Raw genomic sequence first — 25,228 nt, forward strand, 5'->3', positions numbered from 1 at the left:
GAGGAACCTGGCAGGCTACAGTCCATAGCATTGCAAAGAGTCAGACATGATTGAAGTGACTTAACACACATACTCACACACACACACACACACACACACACACTCATGCATGCAAAACCACTGGTCCATCCCTTGTCTCCTCATTGGCCAAATCATGTTGGCTTAATTGGTCCCCACTTCTTGTGGTCCAGAGTAAAGCATGAACTTCAGGCTCTGCACAAAGGTCAGGCGACAAGGAGGAGCTGACACTAACCCCACTCTGCTCCCTAAGGCCTGTGTCCTGACTCAGGGCTGTGTCAGCCCAGAAGAAGGGGATCTTCCTTCTAGCTCCCACAAGGACGTCGTAGAGCTGAACCAAGGTTCTGTCTGGTCCTTGACCCCTGTTTTCTTTTTTCCTCCTTGCATACTGGGCTCCAGTGAATGGTGAACACAGAATAAGAATTGTCTTCTTCACAGAGATGCTTTAGGCAAAGTTTTAATCACTTGTTTCTAATAAAGTAATATTTATTTGATTGCAAAGATACATAAAGCGATGTGTACGATACAGAACAGACACAACAGTCCACAGCCACAAAACCAGGTGGCTGTATCTGCTGCTTCTGCTCAGACCACTAGGAAAATCTTAGGGACTTAGTGGGCTGAATGTGTGCAGGAGTCTGGAGAATTCGCCCTCTCTCTGTCCTGTCCAGGGAATCAAGAGCCTTGCACCACAGCTTGCGTTCATTCCAGTGCCGGCCAAGCTTGCTCGGGGCTGGCAGGGCCCCTCCCGGTGATATCAGCCTGGAGTGTGCTGCGTGTTCCGTCCGTCAAGGTCTCTGGTCACCAGGGGCAGGATGGGAGGCAGGGGAAGCGGTTCACTTGCATTTTACCGTCCTCCAGGCTGGGAGCTCCTCCCAGTGGGTTCTGTCTTACTGCGTCTTTTCCAGAGAAAAAATCCATGGCATAATTCTCAGATGGTTCCACGTGACTCCCCTGGAGCTTTTCACAGGCATGTGGTAGCGTATTTGGGTCCAGAATCTAGAGTTAGGAGGAACTGATTTTAAGCCTTTCCAGGTGACGGTAGGCAAAACCCTGAGAGCTCTTCTCACTAGATGAGGTAGGGACTCTGGCTCTTGGAAGGAAGAGAACTTAATTAAAATCAGTTTGAGTGTTTGATCCTCCAAAGCCAGATTCACTGCTGCTTGTAGTTCAAAGATGCTGGGTCCACTGACATAGTTGGGGCTCAAGATGAAGATTCCCCTCCTGCTTTTCTTAATAACGCTGACAATGTCCTCTGTGTACACTGGAGAGAAAGAATTTAATTATTTGCAGTTGTTGTTGTTAAACCTTGAGTCACCATAACCCTGAATCTCCCAGATCCACCCAGCGGGGTTCTTTGCGATGGCAAAGGAAAGGAGAAGTCTGGTTTTCTTGATCACTTCTACTACATCAACTAACTGTACAGACAGTTGGATTATACTCCCTGTCTAGTGACCGTCAGTGTCAGCTTCCTTCCCTGTGTTCTCTCCCCTCCACTTCTGAGTCCCTCCAGGATCAAGACTCACTGGAACAAGGTTGACTGGAATGAGGGAGGGGCATGGCTCCTGGGTGGGGGCCTCTGAGGCAGAGGATGGTGGGACGAATGAGGTCTGCACATCTGATGGGTGCCTGGCCCAGGAGCCTGCTGGGCCCAGTGCTGAGTCTGTGGCTGGCAGAGTCCCAGGAAGGAAAGGGACCACTCATTTGGGAGGACAGAACTAACTTCCGGTTGAGGAGCCAGAAAAGATAGCTTTGTTCTGGAAGTCTCTCTGGGCATTCTGAAGACGGATTTTTTTTCACGATGGAGCATGTCTCTGCAACACACGGCTTTCCATGTCGTTGTTGCCCAAGACGTTCTAAGCTCATGAATCCTTCCAGAGGATACATAGCCCAGGAGAGAGAACGGAGGGCAACACAGAGAGTGCATGCCTGCAGCTCTCCTTCTGTTCTGCGCTTCCTGCCGGCTGCAGACTTACCTCCCCCGGGGGCCACGTCCCTTTCAAGCAGGCACAGGGTATATCCATATTTGTTTTCCAAAACATCAGGGAGAAGATTCAGGGCCAAGGTTTCCTCACTCAGAGATGAAGAGGCCTCGCTCTCAAAGGGGCTCCATTTCGCATAGGATACAAAGGCGTCGAACTCCTTTTGGTCTGAGAAAGAGGAACAAGAAAAAATGTAAATACCTACCTAAGCTCAAGCCTTATGGTAAGTGGGGAAGAATTAAGACTTGGGATCCTTGTTTAGTTACTCAGTTGGATCAGACCCTTTGTGACCCCATGGACTGTAACCCACCAGGCTCCTCTGTCCATGGATTCTCCAGGCAAGGATATTGGAGTGGGTTGCCATTTCCTCCTCCAAGGGGATCTTCCTGACCCGGGGGTCAAACCCACGTCTCCAAGATTGGCAGGCAGATTCTTTACCACTGAATCACTGGGGAAGCCCTGAACTGATTCTGAAACTCAAAAGCAGCATCTGCATTCACTTTTTCAGAACCACACTGCTGAGAGGCATCGACTGTGCACCCAGAATCAGCTTCTAATCAATGAGGCACTCCTGCGCCTTCCCTGAGGTCAGATCAAACAGCCAGAGCTTTTTCTCTGATTAAACCACACACACTCCGGAGTTCCTCCAAGCTTTCTGTGTAGCTGCAGCCCTGCTGGCTCATTAGTTACACATCAAAGCACAGTCTGCTCCATCAAAGCATGATAATATCCAGAGAGCAAAGCACTGTGAGGGCCCAGCACGCTAGCGAGCTGACGGCACACATACCTGGGTTTGAACACCCAAGTGTAAAATCAGGGACCCCTGGCAGGCTGCTGTCAGAGTTTCCTGGGATAATGTAGACGAAGAGTTTAGTGTCTGACTTACAGCAGGCTTGTTCCTTTCCCTTTTAGATAGACAAATATATTTTGGAACTTGTTTAGGATATTTTTAAGGTCCCATAAGATTCTGTTGGGGCTTCCCAGCAGCAAAGAATTTGCCTGCCAACTCAAGAGAGGTGGATTCGATCTCTGGATGGGGAAGATCCCCTGGAGAAGGGAATGGCAACCCACGCCAGTATTCTTGCTTGGAGAATTCTGTGGACAGAGGAGCCTGGTGGGCTGCAGTCCGTGGGGACACAGAGTCAGACAGCACTTAGCGACCAAACAACAATAACAACAAATGCCGTTGTTGACTCAACTATTATAAATACACATAGATTCTAAGGTGTGCTGAAGAACTAAATGGAAACTTTAGAAAATCTCAATAGTTAGCCTCTGGGCTCTGAAACTGGACACAGCTGGCCCATTTCCCAGCCCTTTGCATGATGCCTCTCAAATAGTATTATTGGGCAGAGGGGATATAGGTATACACATAGCTGATTCACTCTGTTGTACAGCAGCAACTAACACAATGTTGTAAAGCAGCTATGCGTGCACGCTGAATCACTCAGCCGTGTCTAACTGTTGCGACCCCGTGGACTGGAGCCCACCAGGCTCCTCTGTCCATGGGATTTCCCAGGCAAGAATACTGCAGTGGGCTGCCATTCCCTTCTCCAGGGGATCTTCCCTTCCCAGGGGGTTGGATTCTGCCACTCCCCATTGGCAGGCAGATTCTTTCCCAATGGTGCCACCTGGGAAGCCGGGGACGGACATGTCCTGTGTGCTCACATTGTGCTACATGCTATTCGAACCCTCAGTGTGTCCATTCAACGAGTCCGCATGGCATTCATTGTGATTACAACTCTACTTTACAGAAGAGAAAACGCAGCAGGCATGGAGATGTGAAGTCATCCACCCTCTCGCTTTAGGATGCTGAGTGGAAAGTCATTTTTGAGTCCAATATGTCCTACAGTAGCATCATTGGCAAGATTCCTAGTAACTGGAAAGAGAAGAGACCATTTCTCCCCCAGGGGCCCAACCCTCCCAGGTGTAAAGCCACCAGACCAGCAGAAGGATCTCAGAGGCTGGGGGTCACGACTTTGTCCCTCAGGGAACGTGCATGTCCCAAGCTCTCTCCCTCTAGGTCCACTCAGAGGGGAAACAGCAGAGGCGAGGTGGGCCGTCTTACCCCCGAGCGTCTCGTCCTTGCTCTGGTAGGTTCGGTACAGCAGCACTATTTCAATCCAGTACATGTAGAACAGCGCGCCCGTGGTCAGCATGCCTGCCAGGCCCGTGACTGTGCCCAGGAGGACGTAGAGGAACACCACTGGGGACAGGGACGTGCGGCTGTGAGGCGAGTGGTCACAGACCCAGAGCACCCTCCCAGCACACCCACTCACACAGCACCTGCCCGGCACCTCTGCCAGAGGTGATTTACCAGAATCACTGCCACTGAAAACATTTCTCTCAATTCCGGACATGTCTTAAATCACATCTTGAAGGAACTGTCATAACATGAACTCAAGAGAACCCAGGATAATGGCCAGTTCCTGACTGGGGGGTGACTGGGAAAACTGACAAAAACAGCTTTTATTTACTTTTCCCTGATAAGCTTCCCTCTCATTGCCTACTATAATCTACTTTCATGTGTTATCAAATCTACTAAAATCTAAACTTCCTGAAGCCCAGAGCTACTTCCAGCTTGGTTTCTCACCTCTAAAGTACCTAACACCTGGCACCTTCAACCTACACCTCTACAGAGCATCCACCAGGCACCAGGCATGAAGTGTGTCCTGGTTAAGCCTCACAAGCATTCCAAACGAGCTTGTTCTCTCGTCTCTATTCATCAGTGAATGAATGATATCACCTTCAACTCTGAACTTCTTAAAGAAATTTGAAAGCCATTCCTTATCAGGAATTTCCTCTCCAGCCACAATCTGTGATATATACGTGTAACTCCTAAACTAAGCATTTTCTCCATCTCCCTTCTTTCTCTCCTCCACTCTCCAAGTCCAGACCATCACATGCTCTGGATTTGGAAGCCAGGGGAGGAAAATAAGAAAGAGGGCTAGGTCCTAGCGTGATGCCTGTCATGTAGGGCATGTTCTGTAGGTCTTTACAGAAAAATGAATGAGTGAACGAACAAATGATAGGTTTCTCCAGCACAGCCCCTGTATGCAGAATATCAGTAAGAGGACCAGCTCTCGATCACCGATGTGAAACTTACAGCTGTGTGGCCTTGGTGAAGGTATTGAATGACTCAACACAAGCAAAGTGCACACTTAGAACTTTGGCATCTGGTGCAAGTTTGTGGCCATCATCACCATGACTACTGTTTAGGAAAGTTCCTCTCCTCCTAGGTAAAAGCAGTTGGGTGCATTCTGCACCCCCCTTCAGGCTCACCTCCTGTCTTCTTTTTTAGCTGGATGGACTGAGTAGTGTTCCCAATGGAGTTCTGGGCAAAGCAAATGAACTTCTTGTGAAGATCACTCTCAGTAACTTTTTCCAAGAGGACAACACGTTCTATGACTTCATCCTTTAAGGTGGATTTAACACTAGGAAAAGAGGGAAGATACCACACTGCTTGGGTAACACAGATTGACATGCATTAAACAGTTTTTGGAACTTGTATAAGCAGACAAACTGTTTGGCTTTCAGAAGAGCTGTCAGATAGTACACGGAGATGCTGGAAGGATGGAGGATACTCAGAGATGACCCACTTTTTAAAAATGATGGAGTTGGCTAAGCATCATACTAAGCATTTATCCTAGAATATAATTGGCTGTTGGAGAAGACTTTAGAGCCCCTTGGACTGCAAGGAGATCAAATCAGTCAATCCTAAAGGAAATCAGTCCTGAATTTTCTTTGGAAGAACTGATGCTGAAGCTGAAGCTCCACCACTTTGGCCACCTGATGCGAAGAAGTGACTGATTGGAAAAGACCCTGATGCTGGGAAAGATTGAAGGCAGGAGGAAAAGGGGACAACAGAAGATGAGATGGTTGGATGGCATCACCAACTTGATGAGTTGAGTTTGAGCAAGCTCCGGGAGTTGGTGATGGACAGGGAAGCCTGGCGTGCTGCAGTCCATGGGATCGCTAAGAGTCAGACACTACTGAGCAACTGAACTGAACTGAACTGATAATTGCTTGTGGGCCTCATCTGATCTTTCTTTCATGACAAATTCCCCTTGAGAAGACATACGACAATTTATAAACGTCTAACTTCTCCTGAAAGACTTCCTGGTGGCTCAGCAGTAAAGAATCTGCCTGCAGAGGCAGGAGCCGCAAGTTCCGTCCATGGGTTAGGATGATCCCATGGAGAAGGAAATGGCAACCCACCCCAATATTCTTGTCTGGGGAATCCCATGGACAGAGGAGCCTGATGGGCTACTGTCCATGGGGTCATAAAGAGTCCAACACGACTGAGCAACTAAACAATAACAACAGCGTTGTAAATAAAGCTGCTGTGGACATGCCTTAAAAAATAAGAAAAAAATAGCTATCCCATCTCTGGCTCTCATTTCCCAGGTCGGATTGTGTCAGCTGTTCCTCATGTCTCATAATTGCTTATTGCTGTGCCTTTGCCTCTGGATACACTCAGACCATTAAGGACTACAGAGTTCAGACCCTGACTCACCCCGCTGTGAAAGGAGGACCGCACAGGGGGATGGGAGTGTCTGGCACCGGTGCAGAGTCTTCTCCAGTCTGTTAGACACACCGAGTCTATTCAAGTAGCCTGGGTCAGTGTGCCTCCTCGTTAGTGTGGTGGGCAAAGCAGCCACAGCAAACTGTTCTACAAACAGAACTTTGAAACAGCTGATAAAATTTAAAAAAAAAATTTTTTAAGTAATTTTTAAAAAGGGACTTCAGGGACTTCCCTGGTAGTCCAGTGGTTAAGACTGCATTTCTAATGCAAGGAATGCAGGTTTGATCCCTGGTCAGGGAACTAAGATCCCACATGCTGCACAGTGAAGCTAAAAAAAAAAAAAAAAAAATCACAGGGCCAAAAAAAAGGGAGATAGGGGAGAATTTCTGATAGTCTAGTGGTTAAGATTCCAGGCTTTCACTGCCAGGGTCCTGGGTTCAATCCTTGGTCAGAGGGGGCAGATCCCACAAGTCACGAGGCCAAAAATAAAAATAAATTTAAAAAGTAATAAAACAACTGAAATATTTAGTTCTATGACCCTCTTGACTGTACCCCGCCAGGATCCTCTGTGCATGGGATTTCCCAGGCAACCGTACTGAAGGAAAGTGCCATTTCCTACTCCTTCCCAACTCAGGGAGGGAACCCCCGTCTCTTGTCTTGGCGGGCAGATTCTTTACTTCTGAGCCACCAGGGAAGCCCATAGAAAACTGCCTTTGGCCCCCAGGTTTAAAATTAACTCACACTTTGCACATCTACGCTTTTGCTTGCTCCACTAGCTGGCGCTAGTGGCCACACCATCAACTGTGGGTGTGTGTGTGCAGCTCTGGGTGTACATTTGAGGGGTTTTCTAAAGGTGAAAGCCTTTCATGTGAATTGCAAAGAATAAGTTGGCTCATTTCCTTCTTACCTTCGTCCCTTGGGTGTTTCGATTTCCCACTCCTGGTCAGAATCTCTGATGTACCATTTTATCACAGGATTAAAGTTTATTTCGAAGCCAAATCGTGCCGTGCAGTTAAGAGTTAAAGGCTTTCCTGAAAAGGAAGAGGCCACAGAAATCAGGAAGGCCGCTGGTGAGAATGATGTGCCCTGAAGGAGGAAGACACCACCTGGAAACTGTCCCCCGAGGCGGTCAGGTGCACAGGTAGGGCAGGCGCCGCGGACATTGCCAACCGTCTACCCGTCTCTCATTGAGAAACATGTAAAACCAGCAATGTTTGTCTCTACTGCGCAACACTTAGATCTCAAACCTGTGGCTATATTTACCCGAATGAAGACTGGCATGGTCATACACTACGAGTTCTGATGTGGTTTCAGGATAAACACCAGGAAAATGAGCAGCTTCAGTGACTAGCCCCGTCTTGCAACGCTGCTGCTAAAGTAGTTACAAGGCTGTTGCTGAAGAATATTTTATAGGCAGTATTTGCATTTCTTGTTGTTCAGGCACTCAGTCGTGTCCGACTCTTTGCGACCCCATGGACTGCAGCCTACCAGTCTTCCCTGTCCTTCACCATCTCCCAGAGTTTGCTCAAACTCATGTCCATTGAGTTGGTGACGCCATCCAGCCCTCTCATCCTCTGTCACCTTCTCCTCCTGCCCTCAATCTTTTCCAGCATCAGGGTCTTTTCCAATGAGTCGGCTCTTCGTATTAGGTGGCCAAAAGCATTTGCATGTTAAAGGAAAATCCTGAGGTTTTGGTGATTATCTGGATATTCAGCTCTATTTTGAATTGTGCTCTGTGGATGGGTGTGCATGTAACTACACTGCCCTCTTTCTACCCATTTTCTGGGGAAGGGTTATCCAGAAATTCAGTATTTTAACCATATAAAGTTTAGGGACTTCATTTGAAAACTCACCTTTCCACCTTGATAATGCTTTTCCGACAGTAATAACATCAACATTCACTGGTACCATACGTAACTAGGGCTCCCACGTGGCACTAGTGGTAAGCAACCCGCCTGCCAGTGCAGGAGACGTGAGACACTCAGGTCCAAGCCCTGGGTCGGGAAGATGCCCTGGAGGAGGGCATGGCAACCCACTCCAGTCTTCTTGCCTGGAGGACCCCATGGATAGAGGAGCCTGGTGGGCTACCGTCCACAGGGTCGCAAAGAGCCGGACACAGCTGAGGCTACTCAGCACAGCACATAGGTAACGTGGCTATTTTTATATTAGTTAATGCTTTCCCTCCTTCTTTCCTCCTTCCTTTCATTCTTGTGATGTTGCCTGTACTATTGGGTTGGCCAAAAACTTCATCTGGGTTTTTCCATAAGGTCTTACAGGGAAAACCCAGTGAGCCTTTTAGCCAGCCCAATGGCTCTAGTTCACTATCAGGTATACCGCTACCGCCACCTAGTGGTCATTTACCGTATCTATCTTGACATTTTTTTTCTATAATGAGATATATTATCTTCTTGTTTAGTCACTAAGTCTTGTCTGTAGCCCACCAAGCTCCTCTGTGGGATTTCCCAGGCAAGAATACTGGAGTGAGTTGCCATTTCCCCCTCCAGGGGTAAAAAAGATCCAGAAAGATCTCTTTCTGACTCAGGGATCAAACCAGTGTCTCCTGCTTTGGTTCCTGGGTTCTTTATCCCTGAGCCATCAGGGCAGCGGTAATTAGCATCTAAAAGAAATTGCTATGCGGTGGTCTTTTACAATAATATTACTTTTTCCTTTCTTTCTGCAAGGATAAATACTTTATTAGCACTTAAAATGGCACGTATTTTACAGGCGCAATCAGCACTTGGTTTTGAAGACAGCAGATCTTACGTGACTATGTGGGAAGATGCAGATATTGTTGAAGCTGACAAAATCCAAGGGAACCACTAGACGTCGCTTCCCCCTCCAGCCCGAAGAAGACACTACTTTGGAATACAACTCATTTAAACAGGGATTGTAGTATGCTCCTGTGATTATTTTAAAGGCCAAACCAAACACACTATGTTCATACATATTTAGTGCTGCCTACGTTGGTAAATTAGGAGAAGGCAATGGCACCCCACTCCAGTACTCTTGCCTGGAAAATCCCATGGATGGAGGAGCCTGGTGGGCTGCAGTCCATGGGGTCGCTAAGAGTCAAACACGACTGAGGGACTTCTCTTTCACTTTTCACCTTCATGCATTGGAGAAGGAAATGGCAACCCACTCCAGTGTTCTTGCCTGGAGAATCCCAGGGACGGGGCAGCCTGGTGGGCTGCTGTCTATGGGGTTGCACAGAGTCAGACACGACTGAAACAACTTAGCAGCAGCAGCACGTTGGTAAATTGGTTAAATTTATAATCAATGGACCTAACCAATCTATGTTCCAATTTATGTGGAGTAAGGAAGAATCTTTTTAAAAAATCTATTAACCGTGGTTGACTTTCAAGTCACCCTTATTTCTCAATGCAATTTTGTGAGGTCACTTTGGCTTGTCCAGTTACAGTTTTACAAACCATGGCTTCGAGAGATTTAGCCACTGTATAAGGTCACAGAACTCATCAGTGGCCCAGTCTAGATTCACCCCCAGTTCTGTTTGACTTGAGATCCTGATGCTGTTCCTTAAATCACTCTTAGACCTGCTCCCAGAAGTACAAAGTCATTCAAGGGTGATGACCCCACCCATCTTACCAAGTTCTACTTCCAAGGTGTCCTTGATGGGATCCAGAATATCTGGCTTGAGATTAGTGTTTTTCACTAAAAGATAAAAATAGAAATCATTATTTGCATTGGAAATGCGAAGGCCTGGTCTGCACGGTCACATTTTGATCTAATTTGGGGGAACTTTTCCAGAGTTTACCCATAATCCATAAGACTAGAAATTCAAGTTTGCATGTGAAAATCATGCTTCCAGAAATGACTGTGACATCAGATTGCAGGTTTTAGCAAAACACGAGTCCTTGATAAGTTCATAACCGCCCGGGTACATTTTCTTCTAGGCCAGCCTGCTTGCCGCCCACAGACTTGAACCCTCATCTTTTCCCTCCAAGGTTGGTTTGTGGTCCATCTGGAGAAATGCAACAGGAAGGAGAACCCACCTGAGGAAATGTACGGGTCAGCCAGATTGGAGACCACCTCTTCCTCCATCCTCAAATTTACGATTTATTTCAAAATAAAGGTGAGTTCAGCCCTTCATGAATCATTTATCCCTCAACTGCCTGTCACAAACTTTCAAATGTTCCTCCACTGTCAAACTCCCTCCTGAAGATGCCTCATCTCCTAAGATAGGAAAATTCACCTCTTCTACTCCGGGCACTTGCTACTCCTCTCCTACTTCTCAGGGACCTCCTTCCTTGAATTACACCACCTTCCTGTATCTTTGACTTTCTCTCTCTCGCTCTGTTCCCATCAGCATTTATCCTTGCTGTCTTTCCATCTTTTTTTTTTTGCCACTCCCTGCAGTGGCTTGTAGGAATCTTAGTTCCCTGACCAGGGATTGAACCTGCAACCTCGGCAGGCACTGAGAGCTCAGAGCCCTAACCATTGGACCTCCAGGGAATTCCCCAGTCTCTCTATCTTAAAACAGAGGAAAAAACGCCCTTCAACTCACATCCCCACCCCTTCTCCTTCCTTCTCACTGAGTTCTGCAAGGAGCACTGTGTGTTCATTTCCTCCCTCCCCTCCCCTCCCACACGTCTCATTTCTGCTCCTGTCTCTCCACTGAAACCCCTTAGGCCAAAGTTGCCAGTGACCTCTGTGACCTCCTTGCACAAAAGTCCGCTGAGTTTTTAACCTGCTTTCCCTCTTAGTAGCTAGATCAGGATGATTCCCTAGAGAAGCAAATGGCAACCCACTCCAGTGTTCTTGCCTGGGAAATCCCACGGACAGAGGAGCCTGGTGGGACCCTCCGTGGGGTCACAAGAGTCAGACACGACTGAGCGACTAAACAACAGCAAGCAGCCTTGGCTGCTGCGGGCATGCTCTCCTCTCCTTGGGTTGCACATTTCCGGGCCCCGATGCTGGCCTGTCCTCCCAGTCTCTGCTCTGCTCCTGCTCTGGGCTCCTCCTCCTGCTCTGCCTCTGGTGAATATCACTTCTCAGTTCTGTCCCGGTGGTCTTCATTCCACCTGCTCTCCACGTGGGGCAGCTCCAGGTACCTTCCCCGTGAGAGGTCTCTGCCCTTGAAAGGTTCTCTCTCCTGCGTCATCGGTTTCACTTCCTTTACGTTCCCTCCCTGCCCTTCCACTGATACCCACTTGCTGATGCAAGTAATGACCCTTCTCTTCCCAGAGCCAGCGATCTATTCCTGGGTCTCACCACATGAGGCCAAGCCTCCCTCCTTCCTTCTTGCAACACGTTATCTCCGAGTTCTGGGGCAGTTTTCCTCTGTCCTCACACGCCTCTGCAGCTCCTGTGAGGATGCTCCTCGTCCCCCACACCCCCCAGCGCTGGATGCTCTGCATCTCTCCTCTCTGTCCTCACTCCCAGCCTGACCCCGTCTCCCTCGACTGTATGCCAACCATTCTCACATTCATAGCCCCAGCTCTTACATCCCAGTCTGGTTTATCCAAACACCCACTTGTCACGGTGACTTGGTGGCTGAAAGTCCTTTCAAGGCTAACACTGAATTTCTTCCTCATACTCATTGCTTGTTCGTCTGTCTCATGACACGGTGCCACGGTTTACCAACTCAGCGTGCCAGAAAAGTAAACTGTCTTTGATTTCCCTCTTTCATCTTGCACTTAAACTCCATCCACATGTTTTTTACATACATATAAAGCCATTTCTAATCACCTTTGCTAGGTCTGCTCAAACAGTGACCGGAGAGGACTTCCCTGGTGGTGCAGTGGTCAAGAATCCACCTTCCGACGCAGGGGACAAGGTTCCAGCCCGAGCTGGGGAACTGAGACCCCACGTGCCATGGGGCACCCGAGCCCGAGCCGCATCTAGAGAAGGCCACGCTCCGGAACTAGGGGAGCCACACACCGAAAGGAGGGCCCAGCACAGCCCCTCCCGCAGAAGCGGCAAGAGGCATCTTTCAGGAGCACAATCGAGCCTCCCGCCTGTTCCCTCTACCAGCCCCGCATCCCACATCCTCCCCTTCCACTTCCGCTCCACCCCATCCCAGCTCACCCCGCTCCTCCCCTTTCTATCTCATCTCGCAGTGTATTACAGGAAAGTCCACCTCCTTGCCCAGCGTAAAACCTGGCTCTCATCCTGGACTCCTCTTTTTCCCTCTTCCTCACTCCTGATTCCCAAACCCCTTTAGGTGTAGCTCCCTAAATATTTCTGGAGTTCATTCACTTCTCTCTATCCCTCTGTCCCTCCTAGTTCAGGCCACCGTCAGCAGCTGCCTGTCGGCCTCAAAAAAGCCTCCTAATTCTTCTTCCTGCCTCCACTGTTGCTCCCCCAAACCCATTTTCTGCACAATAAGCAGAGAGATCTATGTCCAACCCAGATCTATTCATGACACACTCCTCCATAGAACCCTCAATGGCTCCCGGTTGTTCCTTGAACAAAGTCCAGACTTACGAAAACAGTGTGGAGTCAGTTCTGCTTCCAGATACCCTCAACTCACTTTCTTCTTCTCCCTGAATGCACCATGCTCTCTCTCATCTCCCGCACATTAGCTGTGCTGCTCACTATGGCTGGAACAGCATCTTGCCCATCTTCAGTGGACTGATTTGTCTTTGCCCCTCACTTCTCAGCTGGCCTCGGGTACCCAGGTGTGGGTTTGATGGGCCTCCTACGTGCTTCACGGCTTCCCCTTCTCTCTATTCATCCTACTGAACTGTAGCCTGAATCCTTCTGGTTTGTCCCACAAGATAGAAAGTTCTGGGAGGTCAGAGAAATGTCCAGATGCTCACTCTTACATCTTTAGCATCAAGCCCAGTGCCTGAAATGTATTAGATGTTCTACAAATACTCGTGTGAGAATGAATACATGAGAGGATGAACGAGTAAGTGAGGGAGACAGAAATGATGACGGGGAAGGCATGCAAAGATGAAGTGGATGTTTCAAGGTGTCCTCTGGGAGAGAGAGAAGCAAATCATGCCACTGAAAGTTTGATGGGGTGAGTCATCCTGCCTGAGCGGAAGAGCAGCTAGTGCTCCCTCCGTGCGGGCTATATGCCTTCTAACCCCTCACCCAAGGAACAATCTCATATGAATGTAAGTCGCTGACGTCCAAAGTGGTGGCGAGAGCGAGGGCCAGGAAGTAGACGGGTCTTAGGGTGCCCCATGTGGTTTGTATCTTGTAATGAAAGAAAAGGAAGTAAAAGTAATTAATAGATTTACTAAGAGCTCAGTCAACCATTCTGTATGGTTATGTTTTGAGATCAGCCATATTTAACTTATATCATATAGTTTATCCATGCTGATGTTGGTAAATCTAATGAGAATGACCCAAGGGAAAGCCTGGGGTAAAAATAGACAAGTCAACAGAAGAATAAGCTCAATGGACCAAGAAACGAATGACAGGATATGCAACTTTGATAGTCGTCAGAGAAATGTAAATTGGAATGGAAAAAAAGAGTCCAGTTGAGACAAATCAGAAAGTCTGAAACCTCTTCTAACTTTATTGAGGCTTTCAATGGCTAAGTCAAAGGTCTCTCTTGCTAGGTGTCACATTGCCCTTGAAACTACGTGGGGTATTTTCAAATATCTTTTGATATTGACTGCTAACATGATTCCACAGTGATAAGAGAGCACACTCTATATGATCTCAATACCTTTAGACCATGAAATTTTTGCACCTTGTTTTATGTCCTTGGATATGTCCCAGTGCCTCCTGGCTTACGGTCTGTGGAAATGTGCATAGAATGTATATTCTGCTGTTGTCTGAGAATTGTATAAATCTTAATTATGTTGAGCTGGTTCACGTGCTTTTCAGGTCTACCATATCCTTCTGCTTCTCTGTATATTCATTCTATTAATTTTTGAGAGTTTGATATTCAAACTCCAACGAAAAATCTCAATCTATCTACTTAAAAAAGTAATTGTAATATATAGTAGGACTATATGTAACTTTGTTCTGTATTTTCTAAGTTTCTTTTAAATGTATTATCACATTTTCATAATTCAAAAAATAAAATAGATAGAAAGCCTGAAACCACCAAATATTATAAATATTTTGGACAAATAGGAATCTGTACATTGCTCATGGGGGTGTAATTTAGCAAAATAATGCCTAAGAACAATCCCATGTGTTTGTAACACAAATCTCATTTTATAACTTAAAACAATATCCTACTTTATTAATGGAAATATACATACGTAGCAAAAGCATAAACACATAAATGGAAAGAGTGGGCTACATCTGCAAAGAGAGGAAGTGGGAAGGGCTGGGGACCTAGACCTCAAGCTCTATCTATAGTGTTTTGTTTCAGGAAAGAAACAGTGGGATGGAAAAGCCTCTATTGAAGCTGGTGACAGGCACAGGAGTGTCACTTACCTCTGGGTGTGAAACATTTAGTATTGTTTTTAAATGTATTATCTCTCATGTGGGAAATATTTAAGCTTTTTTATTTCTGTGCATGAATCTTTCACTTTTTAATTAGGATTTTTTTTTTTTGACGTGGATCATTTTAAAAGCCTTTATTGAACTTGTCACAATATTGCCTCTGTTTTATGTTTTGGTTTTGGGGCCAGCAGGCATGTGGGATCTTGACTCTCTGACCAGGGACTGAACTCACACCCCTGCATTGGAAGGCAAAATCTTAACCAGTGAACTGCCAGGAAAGTCCTATATATATATATATACATAGCATCACAAAACAAAGAATCAGTGCGTAGAAAACCCAAATTGTGACAACTGAATATGATCCACAACATGGCCTTCCTCAGAGGATGGAAGCTGGGTTAATGGAAAGTTGATGTTTACCAATATTCCAGGCTTTTCATGACTGTAGTCTATGACTATCTTCTTCCCCCTACCCCCCAAAAGGAAAAACATCACTAAGCCAAAGAAGATAACTTTAATTGGGTAACTGGACTTGGAATATCAAATACTGAAACCGAAAAATCTCACTTACCAATGGTTTTCACTTGAACAACAGCTCTTACTGTCCATGAACTTGAATTATCTGTCTGAGTGTAATCACACACGTACGTGCCCTGATGATAGTCATAAACTTCATCCACTTCAATTGGGTTGCTCCTCTCTTCACAAAGAAGTTTTCCGTTCTAATCCAAGAGAGAAGAAAATTAAATAACTTAACCAGAGAATTACTATTCATATTAAGCTCAGCTATAGCCAAACTTCACAAATTTGAACCAGAGAAGGTCAGTCAGATATAAGGATATTGCAGAAATTCATACCCTCAAATTGTGAAGAAATTCTGTATTTGTATCTTTCGGGGCGCTGTAATATTTACGGAATGATGGGTGATCAGTATATCATTAGTCTTGTAATCCTTAATTCTCTAACCTTCACATAGCACCCGGCCTTCCAACTTCCCACTAAGAGTGTACCAACAAGTACTCCAATGGTGAATTTCTCACCACTGCAGTCAAAAGAAAAGAGATTAAAAAAAAAAAACAAAAGTAATGAAATAATGATAACCTACTACCCATGTAGAGACTTCCTGGTAGCTGAGTGGTAAAGAATCAGCCTACTAATGCAGTAGATGTGGGTTCGATCTCTGGGTCAGGAAGATCCCCTGGGGAAGGCAATGGCAACCCACTCCAGTGTTCGTGCCTAGAAAATCCATGGACAGAGGAGCCTGGCGGGCTACAGTCCATGGGCTCATAACAGAGTTGGACGTGACTCAGCCACTAAACAACAATGCATGTAGGCTGCAAAGTTTTTTCTCTGTGTATTTCATATGATTATTCTAAGGGTTCTCTGGGTTTGCACAGACTCTATGCTTCCATTTTACAGATGAAAAACTGAGGTTCCGAAGTCTGTGTTTTACTCCATATTGTACAGCTCACGAGAGACCTGAGAATCCATCTGCATTTTTCTGATTCTGAGTTTCATGTTCTGATTAAGGAATTTCCCTTCCACTTTGCCTGCTGACTCTCAGAAGCAGGAATTCCCCTCCTCAAGTCTCTGGTGTGTTTCCTGTGGCCCCAGAAAGAATTTCCAGTAGGTTGGCCAGGGGCTGAGAAGAAGATCAGAGCTGGTCAGAGCTGGGCAGCTGCAGGTAGGAAGTCAAACAAGACCAAGAAGGGGGACAGATGAGGTTAGACAGTGTTTAGTGGATCTCAAGGATCAAGAAGCTTTTAAACGGAAGCTTCAGAGCATGGGGTAAAACTCAGAGATGAAACCTCTAGAGAAAACGGTATATACCTGCAGAACAGAAATTGGTGAAGGTGGGTTTTAAATTATATGAGAAAGTAGCACACAGAGAAGAGGACGCAGAGGTGGAACCAGCCTGTAGCTGGGCCATGGGGAAGATGAGTAATTACAAAGTGAGCCTGATTTATTTTAATGAAGAGTAAGTATGGCTGAGTATGTATCATTAAGATTTTATGAGATGGAGGCTTCCTTGGTGGCTAAACCTGCACAGCACCGAAGACCCAGCATAGCCAAAAATAACTAAAAATTTAAAAACAAGAGTTTATGAGACAGAACTCAAGAGAAACATCAAAGAAAAGAGATAAACCATTTGTCTCAAGAGGGATGGGTAGCCCTTCTAATAAGACAATCGTAAATGATCCAAGTAGGAAAGAGGTGCTGCTGGGGCCTCATGAGAAATTCTTTGTTTTGCTCAGACAAGAAACGGTCATGAACAAAACAGGGAAGGAGGAGAGTGGATCAGCGTGAGTGTATAAAGAACACCAGTGAGTCCTACAGAGAACTGACACCTCTGACACCCTGTGGATTGTAGTGTTGCACAGAGGGCAGGAAGTTGCCCAGGGTTCAGAAGTTTCACAGTGAGAACCATTGAATGGGCCAATGTATGGACCTTGGAAATAATTTCCAAAACCCCCTCCCTCCCTGGCATCACATCAGCCTTTGGTCTGGCGAGCCTCACCTGCTCCCCAGCTCCCCATGACCCTGGGCTCACAGGATGCCACTGGGCACCAGGGACAAGAAGAATGAGGCCAGGGGAAATGAAAAGAAGTGGCGGTCTATGTGTGAAAATTCCATGGAGCTCAGGGTCAGAGAGGACGCAGCAGCCACGTCAGTGCGGTGGTGTGTCAGTGAGGCCGTCTTAAACCACCAGTGGAAAAGTCATTTGGGCACAGTCTTACTGGCAGGAGGTCACGGCCGTGTCATGGGCACCCAAGGCTCAGTGTCCCAAGCCCTTCCAGAGGAGCCTCTCCCACTGCTCAAACTCTGCCTTGGGTCAAAGATTCACTAAAGATTGAACAAAAAACATGCTCCCCTTAATATTAGAAAGAGTGAATCTCTCAGTCGTGTTGACCTTTTGTGACCCCATGGACTGTGGCCTCTGTCCATGGGATTCTCCAGGCAAGAATACTAGAGTGGGTTACCATTCCCTTCTCCAGGGAATCTTCCCAACCTAGGGATTGAACCCGGGTATCCCATATTGAGGCAGATTCTTTACCGTCTGCACCATCAGGGAAGCTCTCCCAGTGATACTGACTTGGCAAAAAACTTCATTTGGGTTTTTCCACGACATCTCAAAGAAAGACCCAAAGGAACTTTTGGACCAGCGCAACATAACATCATCTCTAGACGAATTCTGTTTATTCCAGTTTTTTGTCCTTACATTTTTATTTAGGGCTTTCCCGGTGGCTCAGATGGTAAAGAATCTGCCTGCAATGCGGGAGACCTGGGTTCGATCCCTGGGTTAGGAAGATTCTCTGGAGAAAGGTATGGCAACCCATTCCAGTATTCTTGCTTGGAGAATCCCATAGACAGAGGAGCCTGGTGAGCTACAGTCCAGTCCATTTGAGTTCATCGATTAATTTATCATTAATTTTAAATGTATGATTAATTTATTAATAATTTATTTATTATTAAATTATTAAGCTACATCTCTGATGTCTCTTGCCCTGGCAGGCTGTTTCTCTACCACTAGCACCTGGGAAGCCCCATTTGTCCAATGTCATCACTTTTAGTGATATGTCGCTTCCAGGAGGTCTGTGACTTTCCATGATACTGTGTGACGACCTGTCCAAATCTCTATCAGAATGGATACATGTATATATTTGCTGTCCACCTGAAACCATCACAACATTGTTAATCGGGTATACTTCAATACAAAATAAAAACTTTCAAAAAAGATACAATGTTAACAACAGTCAGTCATTGTTTGCCTGCTTTTAAGACAGATGCGTCATCACCACTGAACACATCCTGACCTTTGCAGCCAAGCCAGAGAAGAAATAAAACTTCTTTTTGTGCATGCCTCACGGTGTTAGGGTTTCATTTGTAAGAGTGGTTTATACAGAAAGCTGTCAACTACCCTGTGGATTGTGCTTACCAGAAAGCAACAATAGCTTTCATTTTAGGGACACGAACATTGAAACTTCAAATGTGTTTTCAACTTAGATAACTGGGGACAAGCTTACTTTCCGGGACTGGGAACAGCCACCTTGACATAGTAAGATGTTGATCACCCCAGATGACAGATTCATTTGAACCATGGGAAGCTTTATTCTTACGAGAGAACTGAAAATAATGAACAGAACCACTGACTTTTCTTACTACAATTTAGAGGCTATGAAATTAATGTGTTTTTTTAAAAAATTCAAGGATGTTCGCTTATAATGTTGTGTTAGTTTCTGGTGTATAGCAAACAGTTATACACACACACACACACACACACACTATACATGTATGGATGTGAGAGTTGGACTATAAAGAAAGCTGAGTGCTGAAGAATTGATGTTTTTGAACTGTGGTGTTGGAGAAGACTCTTGGGAGTCCCTTGGATAGCAAGGAGATCAAACCAGTCAATCATGAAGGAAATCAGTCCTGAATATTCATTGGAAGGACCAATGCTGAAGCTGAAACTCCAATGCTTTGGCCACCTGATGCGAAGAACTGACGCATTTGAAAAGACTGTGTTGCTGGGAAAGATTGAAGGTGGGAGGAGTAGGGGATGACAGAGGATGAGATGGTTGGGTGGCATCATCGACTCAATGGACATGAATTTGAGTAAGCTCCGGTAGTTGGTGATGGACAGGGAGGCCTGGCATGCTGTGGTTCATGGGGTCACAGAGAGTCAGACACAACTGAGCGACTGAACTGAACTGATAAAATCTCCCAATGGAAACAGTTCTGCATCTGTTTCCCATGAAGTGATGAGATCAGATGCCATGATCTTAGTTTTCTGAATGTTGAGCTCTAAGCCAACATTTTCAGTCTCCTCCTTCACTTTCATCAAGAGGCTCTTAAGTTCTTCACTTTCTGCCATAAGGCTGGTGTCATCTGTACACACATATATATGTATATATATCTATACATATGTACATACATATACGGAGAAGGCGATGGCACCCCACTCCAGTGCTCTGGCCTGGAAAATCCCATGGATGGAGGAGCCTGGTGGGCTGCAGTCCATGGGGTCGCTGAGGGTCGGGCACGACTGACTTCCCTTTCACTTTTCACTTTCATGCACTGGAGAAGGAAATGGCAACCCACTCCAGTGTTCTTGCCTGGAGAATCCCAGGGACGGCGGAGCCTGGTGGACTGCCGTCTATGGGGTCGCACAGAGTTGGACACGACTGAAGCGACTTTGCAGCAGCATATACATATACACACTCTTTTTCGAATTCTTTTCCATTATGGCTTTTTACAGGATATTGCCTATAGGACCCTGTGCTACACCGTAGAAACTTGTTGTTTATCAATTTTGTGTATAGTCATTTGTATCTGCTGATCCCACACTCCTGATTTATCCCTCCCCCTCCTTTCTCCTTTGGTAGTCATAAGTTTGTTTTCTCTCTCTGTGAATCTGTTTCCTTTTCATCAATAAGTTCGTTTTTGTCATATTTTAGATTCCACAGATATGTGATATCATAGGATACTTGTCTCTGTCTGATTTACTTCACTTAGCGTAACAATCTCTAGGTCCATCCATGTTCCTGCAAATGGCAGTGTTTCATTGCTTTTTACACCTGAGTAATATTGTATTGTGTGTGTGTGTGTGTGTGTGTACACCGCATCTTCTTTTTACGTTCACTGGATGGACACTTAGGCTACTTCCATATCTTGGCTATAGTAAACAGTGCTTCAGTGAACACTGGGGTCCATGTATCTTTCCAAATGAGCGTTTCATCTGCATGTGTGCTCAGGAGTGCAGCTGCTAGATTGAACGGCGCCTCTGTCTTTCTTTCTGAGGAACCTCCATGCGCTGCTCATAGGGCTGCACCAATTTCACCTTCCCATCCGCAGTGTCGGAGGGTTTCCTTTCTCCACCCTCTCTTCAGCAGTTTTTATTTGTAGACGTTTTAATAAAGGCCATTCTGACCAGTGTGAAATGATACCTCATTGTAGTAAGGTGTTTCTTAAATTAGGATTTCCCTGGGGCAGTATGTTTTCAGTGTCACTTTAAGATGTAAAATTGAGACCTTAAGCACACACTCACCCTCCCTGTTCACTTACATCTACAATAGCCATAACACCAGTTGTCATTGAATCTCAAGAGAATCAAGTGAGGATATAGCATCTCACCCCGCAATAATTTTCCCTCCAGGGGTATCTGATGCTGAGTCTGGGAATACAGAAAGCCAACAGATAGAGACTTCCCTGGTGGTTCAGTGGCTAAAACTCTGTGCTCCCAATGCAGAAGGCCCAGGTTTGATCACTGGTCAGGGAACTAGATCCCATAGGCTGCAACTAAGCCCTGGTACTGTCAAATAAATAAGTACACTTTTTAAAAGAAATCATAAAAACTATTTGATCAGTGGAGATTTAAAATAATGATGTTACATTAATAAACAGATATATTTGGAAGTCGAATTTAAACTTTTGCATGCTCTCTTAAAGCAAAGTATTGAACTTCAAACAAGCATTACAAGTGTTCAGTTCAGTTCAGTCGCTCAGTTGTGTCCGACTCTTTGTGACCCCATGAATCACAGCACGCCAGGTCTCCCTGTCCAGCACCATCTCCCGGAGTTCACTCAGACTCATGTCCATCGACTCGGTGATGCCATCCAGCCATCTCATCCTCTGTCGTCCCCTTCTCCTCCTGCCCCCAATCCCTCCCAGCATCAGAGTCTTTTCCAATGAGTCAACTCTTAGCATGAGGTGGCCAAAGTACTGGAGCTTCAGCTTTAGCATCATTTCTTCCAAAGAAATCCCAGGGCTGATCTCCTTCAGAATGGACTGGTTGGATCTCCCTGCAGTCCAAGGGACTCTCAAGAGTCTTCTCCAACACCATAGTTCAAAAGCATCAATTGTTTGGCACTCAGCCTTCTTCACAGTCCAACTCTCACATCCATACATGACCATAGGAAAAACCATAGCCTTGACTAGACAGACTTTAGTTGGCAAAGTAATGTCTCTGCTTTTGAATATGCTATCTAGGTTGGTCATAACTTTTCTTCCAAGGAGTAAGCGTCTTTTAATTTCATGGCTGCAGTCACCATCTGCAGTGATTTTGGAGCCCCCAAAAATAAAGTCTGACACTGTTTCCACTGGTTCCCCATCTATTTCCCATGAAGTGATGGGACCAGAGGCAATTTAAACTCTCTTCCCAAATTCTTCCACCCAGGGCTCAACTGACCTCAGAGGACTTGAGAAGAGATGCTCATGCAGCATTTGTGTGTCTGACAGAACTTAGAAAAACCATAAAGCTCAGTGGAAACGTGAAACGTTTTTGTCATGAAGTTTACTCGCACGTCGTTCCTAACTCGGAATCGTTTGGGAACTTGTCTTTCCCTAGCTCCTGTTCCCTTTGTGGCTTAACACTGCCCTCCCCCCACCCACTACTCACCAACGCGAGACACCTGTCGCCTGGGAGGCCTTGTGTTTGCCATCTGGTCTGCCCAGATGTGCCCTCTTCAGAAAGTATTCTCGTCTCCTGCTTCTTTAGAAACCCTTCAAGACACACTTATTGGGTGTCCCTTTCACCTTAACCATACCCTTTACTTTCCAAAGGCAGTAAAGTTAAACAAATCAGGTTTTCTGCATGAGTGAGTGGTCATAAGTTTATGTCTTAGCCTCCCACAACATGTACTTGTGTTTTAGAAGAGTTTCTGACACTGATCAAGAGGGTGGTTCTAACGATTGGGACATCAGACTCTGTGGCTGCTGGGGGATAGACTGCTTTAGGATGTCAGGTCTTTTCCGTAGACATGAGGTCACGCTTTGGGAAGTTCTGGAGCAGTGGCCGCCAACATTTTTGGCACCAGGGGCAGGTTGCAAGGAAGACAGTTTTTCCATGGACCAGGGTGGGGGTAGGGGGTGCTTTTGAGATGATTCAAGCACATTACATTTATTGCGCACTTTATCATTATTACGTCAGCTCCCCCTCAGATCATCAGGTGTTAGATTCTGGAGGTTGGGGACCCCTGCTCCAGACCTCAGATTCAAACCCATGCTTCTCTGATGTATGTAAGGAGCTGTTACCATAAAAAACTAACTCTGGCATCAGATTCAGAGAAGTCATTCTTACCTGGTACCAGGTCACCTCTGGACTCTGTGCATCACTTTGGTGGCTGAGACCTGGGCAGTAAATGGCACTCATGCTACCAAGAAGAAGGTGTTGCTCATGTGAGATGGCACTCTCGCAGGACATATTTGTTTGGGGCTTAACTTCTAAGATCATCCGGACACAGCAGGCATTCTCTTGGGGGCTCCTAGGGAAATTAATAAAGTCCCGTAAACACAGGAGATCAATCCAGCCAGTCTTAAGGGAAATCAACCCTGAATATTCATTGGGAGGACTGATGCTGAAGCTGAAGCTTCAATACTGTGACCACCTGATGGGAAGAGCTGACTCACTGAAAAAAGACTCTGATGCTGGGAAAGATTAAAGACAGGAGGAGAAGGGGGGCGACAGAGGATGAGATGGTTAGATGGCATCACCAACTCAAGGACATAAATTTGAGGAAACTCTGGGAGATGGTGAAGGACAGGGAAGCCTGGCGTGCTGTAGTCCTTGGGGTCACAAAGAGTCGGACATGACTTAGCAACTGAACAACAACAACGTGAACACAGCTGCTATATTCAGATAGTAAAGGACGTGGAGATGTTTGCAGAGAGAAATGCACTTGAGACATTACCTCATCCTAGGTCTACAAATATATAACCCGGCATGATTTATCCCTGTGATCAGAAAATGAAGGGTGCTCTTCTCCTGGATGACCTGAGGAGCATTCCGAGTGATTTCTACTGCTGGGTCTCCATTCTGAGGCTGTAGGTACCACTGGACATCGGATAGGTTCTCACTGCCACTACAGGGCAGGTATTCAGAACCTTGGGTGGGTGAGAGTTGACTTCCGTGGTAGAAGTGGGATTTCTGTGGCTCTGGCAAATCACAAAACAAGACAAACTCCTCTCCACACCTTGCAGAGTATGTTCTAAGCGGCTTTTCAGTGAAGCAATCTGAAAACCACAATAAGCAAAACAACCCAGAAACACATTAGAAGATGAAACTCTATAGCATCAGTGCATATACACTATAAAGAATAAAATAGATATCTAGTGGGAAACAGTTGCAGAGCCCAGGAAGCTCAGCTCGGTGCTCTGTGATGACCTAGAGGGGAGGGGTGGGAGGTAGGAGGGAAGTCCAAGAGGGAGGGGATACGTGTATACATATGGCTGATTCACAGTGTTGTATAGCAGAAACTCACACAATATTGTAAAGCAATTATATTCCAATAAAAAAATAAAAGTAACTGTTTATCTTCAAACAGTGACTGGAAAATTGCCTATTCTGTTAAAAAAATAATGAAAGTTGTAATTTTTAAAAAAGAAGACACTCTAACTTTTATTTCCAAAGAGTATATGGTTTCACAAAGAATTAAGCTCCCATGGGTGTCTTTCTTATTATTATTTCCGATTTTGTGAGGAAAAGAAGTTCAGGTCTAATTCCCTTCCACTGGTCTTCAGCATCACTAATAGTAATGGAGGTTTCCTGTTAGAGATGGCCAACCCGCCTGTAATTCCTCTTCAGTTGCAGCCACTGAACACTCCGAGAGGGTAACTGGGCTCCCCATCAATGCTTGGGATTAACTCAAAGCTGTTCAGCCCAATCGTGTCTCCCCAAAAATGTCACCCCCATTTTAACAGCAGAGAGGAAGCGCTCTGTATAATTATATAATTTTCTCCTGTATTACAGAATATCTGTCTCTTTCAACTTGGAACATAAGACTCACAGGGTTAGCAGGAAAAGTGAAAAAAACCCTACCTGGAGTATTCAATCCTCTAATTCTCCCTTGTGCGACAAGCCAAAGAAATATCCAGCCCAAATAAAGCATCATTCTCCCTGGGTCCCTGTCATCGCTTCAGGACGTTGGTTCTGTGGCCACAGTAGAGGACATTGCCCCTCAGAGCTCCACCCTGAGAATCTTCTTCGTTTCTGTAAATCAAGAAATGGGAAATGAAGAAATTGGAACCAGTGATCAAAACACAAGTCACACAGGAAGCTTTGAAAGGGCAGGTCCTGCCCAAAGAGCCCTCTCATGCCCACACTCTAGTGGTATTTTCAGCGGTGTGTGGCAGTCCCTGCACACGTCACTTCTTACTCCACTGAAGGAGGAAGGGCATCTCCGACTCTGGGTCCTGCTTGAAATTGCACTCTGTACAGTGTGTTCTTTTGATGCTGTTTCTTCCTGGAATACTTTTTTTTTTTTCCTTTTCTTAAGTTTCTCACCAAGTATGTATATTTTCAGGCTCCCCTGGTGGCTCAGCCAGTTAAAGAACC

General features: G+C 45.8%; 1 protein-coding gene across 2 annotated transcripts; it reads right to left on the reverse strand.

Annotated features, from left to right (window-relative positions):
* Positions 1-908: 908 nt before the first annotated feature.
* Positions 909-24,782, reverse strand: IL18RAP (interleukin 18 receptor accessory protein). 2 transcript variants are annotated; one of them, XM_068982278.1, is made up of 10 exons: positions 24,713-24,782; positions 23,586-23,829; positions 22,976-23,159; positions 15,470-15,620; positions 10,129-10,194; positions 7,433-7,556; positions 5,283-5,434; positions 4,069-4,206; positions 1,995-2,168; positions 909-1,282 (listed from the first exon to the last, which is right to left on the reverse strand). In XM_068982278.1, the coding sequence occupies exons 1-10, from the start codon at positions 24,780-24,782 to the stop codon at positions 909-911; spliced, it is 1,677 nt and encodes a 558-aa protein (XP_068838379.1). The 2 variants fall into 2 exon arrangements, with proteins under 2 accessions (XP_068838379.1, XP_068838371.1); XM_068982270.1 differs by having other exon boundaries at positions 23,586-23,907.
* Positions 24,783-25,228: the final 446 nt, after the last annotated feature.

Source organism: Capricornis sumatraensis, chromosome 1, assembly GCF_032405125.1.
Source record: "Capricornis sumatraensis isolate serow.1 chromosome 1, serow.2, whole genome shotgun sequence".
In the NCBI taxonomy this organism is placed as follows: domain Eukaryota; kingdom Metazoa; phylum Chordata; class Mammalia; order Artiodactyla; family Bovidae; genus Capricornis; species Capricornis sumatraensis.

Excerpts from the sequence above, each read along its gene's own strand:
- IL18RAP (XM_068982270.1), bottom strand. The coding sequence starts at position 24,782 with ATGCTTTATTTGGGCTGGATATTTCTTTGGCTTGTCGCACAAGGGAGA. Across the intron at positions 23,908-24,712 it reads TAGAGGATTGAATACTCCAG|ATTGCTTCACTGAAAAGCCG; the intron begins GTAGGGTTTTTT and ends TGTGGTTTTCAG. Across the intron at positions 7,557-10,128 it reads CACCTTGGAAGTAGAACTTG|GAAAGCCTTTAACTCTTAAC; the intron begins GTAAGATGGGTG and ends CTTCCTTTTCAG.